Source organism: Schistocerca cancellata, chromosome 10, assembly GCF_023864275.1.
Source record: "Schistocerca cancellata isolate TAMUIC-IGC-003103 chromosome 10, iqSchCanc2.1, whole genome shotgun sequence".
NCBI classification, from domain to species: Eukaryota; Metazoa; Arthropoda; class Insecta; order Orthoptera; family Acrididae; genus Schistocerca; species Schistocerca cancellata.
The window spans coordinates 63,417,089-63,430,075 of record NC_064635.1 but is presented as its reverse complement, the minus strand read 5'-3'; the positions used below and the strand labels follow the sequence as shown (position 1 = coordinate 63,430,075).

At 44.2% G+C, this 12,987-nt stretch overlaps 1 protein-coding gene across 4 annotated transcripts in view; it reads right to left on the bottom strand.

Annotated features, from left to right (window-relative positions):
* LOC126106820 (retinol-binding protein pinta-like) overlaps positions 1–12,987 on the bottom strand; it is a 250,567-nt gene that overhangs the window by 96,228 nt on the left and 141,352 nt on the right. For all 4 annotated transcript variants that reach the window (XM_049913212.1, XM_049913213.1, XM_049913214.1 and 1 more), the window contains one exon: positions 1,628–1,768. In XM_049913212.1, coding sequence (XP_049769169.1) covers positions 1,628–1,757 — 130 coding nt within the window. In that variant the 5' untranslated portion in view covers positions 1,758–1,768. The remainder of the gene's footprint in view (positions 1–1,627; positions 1,769–12,987) is intronic.

The following is a 12,987-nucleotide window of genomic DNA, read 5'->3' as shown; positions in this document are numbered from 1 at the left end:
CTTCTTTGAAGACCCCTCGCACTATGAGAATCTGTCGGTAATGTATTTGGTATTGGAAAGCTTCCTATTCAGCATCTATTGAGAATAGCGTTACCATATTTCTTTGCCTGAAGTGAGGTTTTTTTTTTTTTTTTTTTGGTCATGAGTCTACTGACTGGTTTGATGCGGCCCGCCACAAATTCCTTTCCTGTGCTAACCTCTTCATCTCAGAGTAGCACTTGCAACCTACGTCCTCAATTATTTGCTTGACGTATTCCAATCTCTGTCTTCCTCTACAGTTTTTGCCCTCTACAGCTCCCTCTAGTACCATGGAAGTCATTCATGTCTTAGCTGATGTCCTATCATCCTGTCCCTTCTCCTTATCAGTGTTTTCCACATATTCCTTTCCTCTCCGATTCTGCGTAGAGCCTCCTCATTCCTTACCTTATCAGTCCAGATAATTTTCAACATTCGTCTGTAGCACCACATCTCAAATGCTTCGATTCTCTTCTGTTCCGGTTTTCCCACAGTCCATGTTTCACTACCATACAACGCTGTACTCCAGATGTACATCATCAGAAATTTCTTCCTCAAATTAAGGCCGGGATTTGATATTAGTAGACTTCTCTTGGCCAGAAATGCCTTTTTTGCCATAGCGAGTCTGCTTTTGATGTCCTCTTTGCGTCCGTCATTGATTATTTTACTGCCTAGGTAGCAGAATTCCTTAACTTCATTGACTTCGTGACCATCAATCCTGATGTTAAGTTTCTCGCTGTTCTCATTTCTATTACTTCTCATTACCTTCGTCTTTCTCCGATTTACTCTCAAACCATACTGTGTACTCATTAGACTGTTCATTCCGTTCAGCAGATCATTTAATTCTTCTTCACTTTCACTCAGGATATCAATGTCATCAGCTAATCGTATCATTGATATCCTTTCACCTTGTATTTTAATTCCACTCCTGAACCTTTCTTTTATTTCCATCATTGCTTCCTCGATGTACAGATTGAAGAGTAGGGGAGAAAGGCTACAGCCTTGTCTTACACCCTTCGTAATACGAGCACTTCGCTCTTGATCGTCCACTCTTACTCTTCCCTCTTGGTTGTTGTACATATTGTATATGACCCGTCTCTCCCTATAGCTTATCCCTACTTTTTTCAGAATCTCGAACAGCTTGCACCATTTTATATTGTCAAACGCTTTTTCCAGGTCGACAAATCCTATGAAAGTGTCTTGATTTTTCTTTAGCCTTGCTTCCATTATTAGCCGTAACGTCAGAGTGAGGCATGCTGATGATATTCTGTTCACTTCACGGATTGTGGTTTATTACTAGGCACCTCTACACACAATCTGTTACTCATTCAGGGTCATGTGTCAATGGAGACTGGCCCATACTATGCAGTTTACTATAGCTATATTACATCTCCTTGTCCGCGGGGGGTACACCAATACTGTGCAGTTAAATTCATGCACTGCATCTCGCTACCTGTCAAACTGCATTTACGAGAGTCTCGCACTATTGTGCGACAGTAACACCTTAGCATGATGGGGGAGGGGGAGGAGGCAAAAGTGTGCTACACAGGTTAAACCACTCATGTCTAAGACTGTGAGTATAAAAGTGAGTGCTGGAGTCGAGTTGGCTCACCGTCGATGTCAGGAAGGTGGGGCTGCTTGGAAAGCCACGCCTTGAGGTGGTCCAGGTCAGCTTGGTTCAGCTCCGGGTTCCTCTTCATCTCCTCCTCCATCGTGACGCACGTCTCCCGGATCGTCCACATGTTTGCTCGACCTGTGAACAGCACAAGGCCAAACATGCTTACTGTGCAACACTGCAGAAAGGGGTAACAACATGCTCACTGGTATAGCAAATGTTCCACAGAAACAAAGGTGACATCGAGTGCGTCCCAAGCAAGAATAGTAAGACCTCTGATGTTTACAATATGTTGTTGCTGTGGTCATAAGTCCAGAAACTGGTTTGATGCAGCTCTCCATTCTACTCTATCCTGTGCAAGCTTCTTCATCTCCCAGTACCTACTGCAACCTACATCCTTCTGAATCTGTTTAGTGTATTCATCTCTTGGTCTCCCTCTACGATTTTTACCCTCCACGCTGCCCTCCAATACTAAATTGGTGATCCCTTGATGCCTCAGAACATGCCCTACCAACCGATCCCTTCTTCTGGTCAAGTTGTACCACAAATTTCTCTTCTCCCCAATTCCATTCAATACCTCCTCATTAATTATGTGACCTATGCATATAATCTTCAGCGTTCTTCTGTAGCACCACATTTCAAAAGCTTCTATTCTCTTCTTCTCTAAACTATTTATCGTCCACACATGGTTACACTCCAAACAGATACTTTCAGAAACTTAAATCTGTACTCGATGTTAACAAATTTTTCTTCTTCAGAAACGCTTTCCTTGCCATTTCCCATCTACGTTTTATATCCTCTCTACTTCGACCATCATCAGTTTTTTGCTCCCCAAATAGCAAAACTCATTTACTACCTTAAGCGTCTCATTTCTTAATCTAATTCCCTCAGCATCACTCGATTTAATTCGACTACATTCCATTATCCTCGTTTTGCTTTTGTTGATGTTCATCTCGTATCCTCCTTTCAAGACACTGCCCATTCCGTTCAGGTGCTCTTCCAGGCCCTTCGCTGTCTCTGACAGAATTACAATGTTATCAGCGAACCTCAAAGTTTTTACTTATTCTCCATGGGTTTTAATTCCTACTCCGAATTTTTCTTTTGTCTGCTACTAAGCACTGCGTTAACATAAAATCAGCTGTTAACAAGATAACGCCATATCATGTCAAATGTGGTATACCAGTAAGACAGTAAAAAACGAGGGGTGTGGTAATGACTGGAGACACAACATCGTTGTTACCAGTTCATAGATGTTGCCCACTGATGGAATCGTGTATACAGTTGGTGTTAACCCCGTCAGGGTCAGTTACGGCCTAAAGATGGTGTACCGAATCACAGGAATGGGTGGCCATATAGTAAATAACATCAAATTTTATTACATATTCTACCGATGTTGTGCGTCGTAGCAGTCACTTACGAGCGTTCGAAGCAACAGCCAGGGCGAAGATGGTGCTATCTGATTGTAGGAGAGTGTGACATTTGTTTCCATTTTTTAGTGGTCATACTGAGGAGATCATTGACAGTGAAAGTGAAGGTACTATTAAAAGAAAGGCTGTTTAGCGTTCTGCCAGGTTTTATGATTTAAGCCTTCGTGTTTTGAAAACCAAAAGTTATTAACAAAATTTGGAAAATATATAGTTCTTAGCTCTGATGAAATGAAAGGAAACAGTGATTTATATTTTGACCAGGCAGAGAGCAAAAAGATCAGAAAAGCTGACCAGCGAATTTGTCTTATACCGAAATGGAAAGAGGAAAAAGAAAGAAGTACATCCCAGAATATTAAAGAAAAGGAACCTAGTAATATATATAGTTTAGTAATAATAACAATAATAAAACAACACTAAAACATGGAAAATCTCGATTATATTCGTGCCTGCGTATGAGTTAAACGAGTGCGTCGTGTGCGTATAAGCCTAAGTGCAAAGCGGCGACGCGTGGGGGTTCACGGTGATGTCCCAGTTTACAGCCCGGCTACAGTGTGTTCTGTTAGAATTTAACCGGAATCCTCTAACCACTGTGTTTTTAATAATAAACGGTGACTTGTAGAATTACCTGTCGTACTGACATAGCCCGTTAATACGACTGTTTGCAGAGTCGCTACGTGGCAGCTTACAAGTTCCGCATGGTAGGCGTTTGTATGAAGAATTCAGCTGTAGAACTATAGCTTCCCTACTGTGCTGCCCCGTCAAGCAAGAGGCCCCCAATCACTCCCGCTGTTGTCTGTTTGGCTATGCGAAACTTTGTCGCGGGGAGGGGGGGGGGGGGGACATCTAATATTGCATGCGAACACTCCAAGCGCTTATCCGAGTGCATTGTCAGTTCGATTCGATGCCCAACCAGATCAGAGGTAGTGTTGTAGTGTTGCTTCCACAGTTGGCAGCACTGTGTACTGGATACCAGAGGTGTGCAAATTCTCCTTCGAGTCTGTCTGCCCCTACTTCTGCCGCAACCATTAAAGCAGCTCAAACTGACGCAACGGAGAGACGAGAGTACCATGTACTGAAGAATACAGCGGTTACAGCAGTGGGTTTCCGCAAGCCTGGCAAATTTCACGGGATCCGTTCAGCCTGTTGCAACTGACAACAGGTTGCACTAGTCAGCCCGACGTGACTATCGAACAGCCAGGTATATGTTTGTGTTGGTAGTTTCACTGCAGCTGAGATATCTTAACGGTGGGAGCAGCGCAATAAATAAATAAAACTAGTAGGTGACTGTGGAGAAATTAATAACTGGGGAATACACTGGTCAGGCAGAACATTATGGCAACGTGCCTCGTAGCCGGTATGTCAACCTTTGGCACGGATAACAGTACCGACACGTCATGGCATGGAAGCAGTGAGGGCTTGGTAGATCGCTGAGGGAGTTGGTAACACATCTGCACACACAAGTCACCTAATTCCAGTAAATTACGGTAAGGGTGGGGGGGGGGGGGGGCATGAGCTCTGACACCACATTCACTAGCATACCAGATGTGTCAGATCGGTTTCAGATCTGACGAGATGGGATGGAAACACATCAGCTGGAACTCGCCACTGCGTTCCTCGAACCAATCCATCACACTCCTGACCTTGTAATATAGCGCATTATCTTGTTGAAAAATGCCACGTCCATCGGGAAACACGATCGTCATGAGAGGATTATGTGGTCTTCAGCCACTGTACAATAATTCTTCGCCGTTATGGTACCTTGCACGGACTCTGCTGGACCAACATATGCCCACGTGAATGTTTCCCGCAGCATAGTGGAGCCGCCGACAGCTTGTCTCCATCCTGCAGTACAGGTCTCAAGGAGATGTTTCCTGGAAGGCGACGGATTCGCGCTTTTCCATCGGTATGATGAAGAAGGTATCGTGATTCGTCAGACCGTCCAACACTCTCACACAGCGCCAACGTCCAGTGCCGATGGTCACGTGACCATTTCAGTCGGAGTTGCCACTGTCGTGATGTTAACGTTGCCACATCTACATCTACATCTACATTTATACTCCGCAAGCCACCCAACGCTGTGTGGCGGAGGGCACTTTACGTGCCACTGTCATTACCTCCCTTTCCTGTTCCAGTCGCGTATGGTTCGCGGGAAGAACGACTGCCGGAAAGCCTCCGTGCGCGCTCGAATCTCTCTGATTTTACATTCGTGATCTCCTCGGGAGGTATAAGTAGGGGGAAGCAATATATTCGATACCCCATCCAGAAACGCACCCTCTCGAAACCTGGACAGCAAGCTACACCGCGATGCAGAGCGCCTCTCTTGCAGACTCTGCCACTTGAGTTTGCTAAACATCTCCGTAACGCTATCACGCTTACCAAATGACCCTGTGACGAAACGCGCCGCTCTTCTTTGGATCTTCTCTATCTCCTCCGTCAATCCGATCTGGTACGGATCCCACACTGATGAGCAATACTCAAGTATAGGTCGAACGCGTGTTTTGTAAGCCACCTCCTTTGTTGATGGACTACATTTTCTAAGGACTCTCCCAATGAATCTCAACCTGGTACCCGCCTTACCAACAATTAATTTTATATGATCATTCCACTTCAAATCGTTTCGCGCGCATACTCCCAGATATTTTACAGAAGTAACTGCTACCAGTGTTTGTTCTGCTATCATGTAATCATACAATAAAGGATCCTTCTTTCTATTTATTTCGCAATACATTACATTTGTCTATTTTAAGGGTCAGTTGCCACTCCCTGCACCAAGTGCCTATCCGCTGCAGATCTTCCTGCATTTCGCTACAATTTTCTAATGCTGCAACTTCTCTGTATACTACAGCATCATCCGCGAAAAGCCGCATGGAACTACCGAACACTATCTACTAGGTCATTTATATGTATTGTGAAAAGCAATGGTCCCATAACACTCCCCTGTGGCACGCCAGAGGTTACTTTAACGTCTGTAGACGTCTCTCCATTGATAACAACATGCTGTGTTCTGTTTGCTAAATACTTCTCAATCCAGCCACACAGCTGGTCTGATATTCCGTAGGCTCTTACTTTGTTTATCAGGCGACAGTGCGGAACTGTATCGAACGCCTTCCGGAAGTCAAGGAAAATAGCATCTACCTGGGAACCTGTATCTAATATTTTCTGGGTCTCATGAACAAATAAAGCGAGTTGGGTCTCACACGATCGCTGTTTCCGGAATCCATGTTGATTCCTACAGAGTAGATTCTGGGTTTCCAAAAACGACATGATACGCGAGAAAAAAACATGTTCTAAAATTCTACAACAGATCGACGTCAGAGATATAGGTCTATAGTTTTGCGCATTGCTCGACGACCCTTCTTGAAGACTGGGACTACCTGTGCTCTTTCCCAATCATTTGGAACCTTCCGTTCCTCTAGAGACTTGCGGTACACGGCTGTTAGAAGGGGGGCAAGGTCTTTCGCGTACTCTGTGTAGAATCGAATTGGTATCCCGTCAGGTCCAGTGGACTTTCCTCTGTTGAGTGATTTCAGTTGCTTGTCTATTCCTTGGACACTTATTTCGATGTCAGCCATTTCTTCGTTTGTCCGAGGATTTAGAGAAGAAACTGCAGTGCGGTCTACCTCTGTGAAACAGCTTTGGAAAAATGTGTTTAGTATTTCAGCTTTACGCGTGTTATCCTCTGTTTCAATGCCATCATCATCCCGAAGTGTCTGGATATGCTGTTTCGAGCCACTTACTGATTAACGTAAGACCAGAACTTCCTAGGATTTTCTGTCAAGTCGGTGCATAGAATTTTACTTTCGAATTCACTGAACGCTTCACGCATAGCCCTCCTTACGCTAACTTTGACATCGTTTAGCTTCTGTTTGTGTGAGAGGTTTTGGCTGCGTTTAAACTTGGAGTGAAGCTCTCTTTGCTTTCGCAGTAGTTTCCTAACTTTGTTGTCGAACCACGGTGGGTTATTCCCGTCCCTCACAGTTTTACTCGGCACGTACCTGTCTATTCGCTGACAAGTGTTTGTAAGTGTGTGCTAAGGACTTGAGGCCATTTAGCGTTATATAAGCTTTCCAAATTTAGAGCAAACATTGACTGAAATAGGGAAAATATATTGCTCAATGGGTATTAAAAATCACATTCTGGTGATATTCAAGGTAGAGGAAGAAAGCTTAATATGAAAGAAAACCTTCTCGTATCAGACGTGTACTTTTTAAATAAGTACATTATGAAAAACAAACTTCGTGTTTTCTAAAACGCATTTGGGGAATTTTGGCCCCTTACAATGAATTCAGCGAACCTGCACTACGCACCCTGAAACAAGTAATTCAAAATGGTTGAAACAGGGTTCATACTTGGCTGAAACAGCTAAGGTTACCGAAACCAGACTTCCAAAACCTTTATTTAGTTGACGTTGCAGTATAATAGACATCTTTAGCTTCTTAAGTGCAAAGGATCTCGTCTTTCAGACATGGTTCTGCTTACAACAGAAAACGTGTAGTAGAGGTGACCTCACGATAATTAGAATTGAGAATAGCCAGTACTAGTCGCAAGAGGGTGGAGGTGCAGGGAAAACCGTTCATACTGAAGTAAATAAATAAGTCCGAAATTCGCCGAAAATGAAAACAGGACGCCGGCCGCGGTGGCCGAGCGGTTCTAGGCGATCAGTTCGGAACCGCGCGACTGCTACGGTCGCAGGTTCGAATCCTGCCTCGGGCATCGATGTGTGTGATATCCTGAGGTTAGTTAGGTTTAAGTAGTTCTAAGTTCTAGGGGACTGATGTTCTCAGATGTTAAGTCCCATAGTGCTCAGAGCCATTTGAACCATTTGAAAGAAGAACAAATGGAATATACCATTTTCTGGGCTACAGTAATCCCAAGTGAATATATATATCATTAACCCTCGTTTAGTGATACTCAGGTACAAACAGACTGTTCATCAACTTCCGAACTCTACTCGTAGCGCTACAGTGAAAGCGCACAGAATAGAGCACTCCGTAGCGTAGCACAGCGGGAAGACTGTCAGGCAGGTAAGATGTAGGCAAGACGCTTGGGCTGGGCACAGACTGGCTTGGATGGCAGCAGAGCAGCCTGCCCCCTTCTGCGACCCGCCTGCCTGACTAACAGGCAAGTATGGACACATCGAAAGCGGAATGTGTACACCTCTCCCTACTACGCACAGTGTTCCGTTCAACTCCATCATCCCAACGAAATTAAAGATGCATCACGAAAATGTGGTTTAATTAACGGTTGGGCATTGGTTATTACGAAGACACAAATAGCTGTACGTCAATTTGAAACAGCCCACTACATTTCTGTTCGGTACTTCCATTGCCCCTCCTCAAGACACGTTCATAAATGCAACACAGACTCGCATAAATATGATATTATTAAAAATGTAACACAGCAAGCTCTTTATTCTCACGAAGTAATGAGTGCTATTCACAGGGGATGTCAAAGTGATTCCATATTTTTAGATTTCCAGAAGGCTTTTGACATCGTTCGTCACAGTCGACTTTTAAGCAAACTGCGTGCCTATGCAGTATCGTCTCAATTATGTGACTCGATTCGTGATTTCCTGTCAGAAACCACGGATGGAAAGTCACCGACTAAAACAGATGCAATATCTAGCGTTCCCAAAGGAAGTGTTATAGGCCCTCTGTTATTCCTAATCTACATAAACGATTTAGGAGACAATCAGAGTTGCCCTCTTAGATTGTTTGCACATGACGCTGTCATTTACCGTCATGATATATGAAACGTCCCCTTTGAGGAATTATGAATGACAGTGCTGGAAAAACTCTTAAGTTATTTGATACAGAAACAGGTGAGCAAAACTGAATGTACTCAGACATTTCCCTCTTTACTTATTCTGATCATCACTAAACTGACATACAATATATTTTGGCGCAACGCAATCTGACTTTCAATAATCCCTAGAAACAATGGCCCTGACTAACAATAATCTATACCTTTCATGAATCACTTACATCACAAACTCAACCTCACCATTCGAACTACTGCAATACAGCGAGCGCCAATACTGCCAGCTAAATGAAAGATTCTAACTACTGAAGGCACTAACTACTGATAGGCATAGTTAGCAAATGAAAGATTTAGATGGTGAACAAAATAACAAACATACACATAAAATTCAAGCTTTCGCGACCCACGGTTGCTTCATCAGGAAAGAGGGAAGGAGAGGGAAAGACGAAAAGATGTGGGTTTTAAGGGAGAGGGTAAGGAGTCATTCCAATCCCGGGACCTTGTGTCCGTATATGTGCGGATGGATATGTGTGTGTGTGCGAGTGTTTACCTGTCCCTTTTTCCCCCCAAGGTAAATCTTTCCGCTCCCGGGATTGGAATGACTCCTTACCCTCTCCCTTAAAACCCACATCCTTTCGTCTTTCCCTCTCCTTCCTTATTTCCTTGTGAAGCAACCGTGTGTTGCGAAAGCTTGAATTTTGTGTGTGTGTTTGTGTTTGTTATTGTCTCTATCGATGTACCAACGCTTTCGTTTGGTAAGTTACAAAATCATTGTTTTTAGATATATTTTTCCCACGCGGAATATTTCCCTCTTTTTTGTGACATCCAGTTAAACAAATTTCCTTTTTCTGACGGACACACGTCCAGATCGTCCGCTCAAAACTCTGCCATCTCTCTCCCCATATACACTACTGCTGGCGGCTCACCTCCAACTGCCCAACGCTACGCGCTGTTCACATCCAGTTGCCCAACACTACACAAGCGAATATTCCAACAATGAGTCCAACCAGCCACAGACTGCACACAGCGCAATCAGATATTTTCAAACAGAGCACTACGTGCCGTTACCAACATGAAAACCTAAACAGCCTACTTATATATCTTATCATATGATCAAAACGAATTGCAAAACGATTTAGACAACATATCTGTATGGTGCGAAAAGTGACATTTGACTTTAAATCATGAAAATTGTGATGTCAGCCACACGAGTACCACAACGAATCCGCTAAATTTCCGTTACACGATAAATCACACAAATATAAAGGCTGTAACTTCTTCAAAACATTTAGGGATTACAATTACGAATAACTTAAGTTCGAACGATCATGTAGATAATGTTGTGGGCAAAGCAAACAAAAGACTAGTACTGAGCACTGAGAAAATGCAACAGGTCTACTAAAGAGACTTCCTACACTACGCTTGTTCATTCGCTTGTAGAGTTTTGCTGTGCGGTGTGCCATCCGTATGAGATAGAACTGACTGAGGACATCGAAAAAGTTCAAACAAGGGCAGTTTTTTTTTGTACTATAGCGAAATAGGGGACAGAGTGACACGGATATGTTACGTAAATTGGGGTAGCTATCATTGAAGCAAATGCGTTTCTCGTTGCGCCAGGATCTTGTCATGAAAATTTCAATTACGAGATTTCTTCTCAGCCGGCCGCGCTGGCCGAGCGGTTCTAGGCGCTTCAGTCCGGAACCGGGTGACCACTACGGTCGAAGGTTCGAATCCTGCTTCTGGCATGGATGTGTGTGATGTCCTTAGGTTAGTTAGGTTTAAGTAGTTCTAAGTTCCAGGGGACTGATGACCTCATAGTGCTCAGAGCCACTTGAACCATTTCTCCTCAGAGTGTGAAAATATTTTAATTTCATCCACCTACATGCGGACAAACGACCATTATAATGAAAAAAGAGAAAACAAAACTCGGACAGAAAGATTTGAGTGTTGGTTTTTCCCGCTCGCAGTTCGAGAGTGCAACGGTAGAGAGGTAGTTTGGAGGTGTTGCGATGAACCCTTTGCCAGGCACTTAATTGTGAATTTCAGAGTGATTTTGCATATGTAGATATAGAAGAAAAAATATAGAGTTTATTTAAGAAAAACATACACTACTGGCCATTAAAATTGCTACACCAGAGCATTCACACAAGGTTGGCGCCGGTGGCGACACCTACAACGTGCTCACATGAGGAAAGTTTCCAACCGATTTATCATACACAAACAGCAATTGACCGGGGTTGCCTGGTAAAACGTTATTGTGATGTGTAAGGAGGAGAAATGCGTACCATCACGTTTCCGACTTTGATAAAGGTCGGACTGTAGCCCACTGCGATTGCGGTTTATCGTATCGCGTCTTTGCTCATCGCGCTGGTCGAGATCCAATGACTGTTAACAGAATATGGAATCGGTGGGTTTAGGAGGGTAATACGGTACGCTGTGCTGGGTCCCAACGGCCCCGTATCACTAGCAGTCGAGATGACAGGCATCTTATCCGCATGGCTGTAACGGATCGTGCAGCCACGTCTCGATGCCTGAGTCAACAGATGGGGACGTTTGCAAGACAACAACCATCTGCACCAACAGTTCGACGACGTTTGCAGCAGCATGGACTATCAGCTCGGAGACCATGGCTGCGGTTACCCTTGACGCAAGACAACAACCATCTGCACCAACAGTTCGACGACGTTTGCAGCAGCATGGACTATCAGCTCGGAGACCATGGCTGCGGTTACCCTTGACGCTGCATTACAGACAGGAGAGTCTCCGATGGTGTACTCAACGACGAACGTGGGTGCACGAATGGCAAAACGTCATGTTTCCGGATGAATCCAGGTTCTGTTTACAGCAACATGATGGTCGCATTCGTGTTTGGCGACATCGCGGTGAACGCACATTGGAAGCGTGTATTCGTCATCGCCATACTGGCATATCACCCGGCGTGATGGAATGGGGTGCCATTGGTTACACGTCTCGGTCACCTCTTGTTCGCATTGACGGCACTTTGAACAGTGGACGTTACACTTCAGATGTGTTACGACCCGTGGCTCTACCCTCCATTCGATCCATGCGAAACCCTACATTTCAGCAGGATAGTGCACCACCGCATGTTGCAGGTCCTGTACGGGTCTTTCTGGATACAGAAAATGTTCGACTGCTGCCCTGGCCAGCACATTCTCCAAATCTCTCACCAATTGAAAACGTCTGGTCAATGGTGGCCGAGCAACTGGCTCGTGACAATACGCCAGTCACTGTTCTTGATAAACTGTGGTATCGTGTTGAAGCAGCATGGTCAACTGTACCTGTACACACCATCCAAGCTCTGTTTGACTCAATGCCCAGGCGTATCAAGGCCGTTATTGCGTTCAGAGGTGGTTGTTCTGGGTACTGATTTCTCAGGATCTATGCAATCAAATTGCGTGAAAATGTAATCACATGTCAGTTCTAGTATAATATATTTGTCCAATGAATACCTGTTTATCATTTGCATTTCTTCTTGGTGTAGCAATTTTAATGGCCAGTAGTGTACTCGCTTTCCCCATCTTCGTAACGGCACATATATTATCATCCTGGTTAATATTTCTCTGGTAACTAAACAACATTTACTTCTTGTTTTTATAATTTTATTTCTGCACAAAAAAATTAAAGGGGACAAACTATACGTACACGCACACTACGCCAAATATATTTTTCTCTATTCCTCCTGGTGCTGAAGTTTTAATATTCACTAATGTAGGCTACAGCCGTCGCCTTACTAGATGACACGTGAAGTGCAGTTTACTGGCGGTAGGATCGATATTAACTACTCCCGTACTGCCTGTGTTGGAACAACTTTCCCGTGTTAATCAGGGGAAGACAAGTCACACTGCCTGCCTTAGTGTTTTCCGCCAGCTGAGCAATGTCTTGTCTTACATAATCCTCACGTGTCACTTAGTTCCGCGGAATAAGCAATGTAGGTGCAGCAGCTCTGTGCTGCGGGAATGTGAAGGCCAGCTGCTTGGTTCACAAGTCCCAGCACAGCCGAGGGCAACACTCCTGTGCAGACCCAATATCTGTGTAAAGTCTGTGGTGGAGGATACAGCCATTATTGAACTACAAACCCAGTGACTGACGAAACTGAACCGGCTCACTTGGAAGAACGCTAAGACACGCGGAGAAATATGCTGAAAGCCT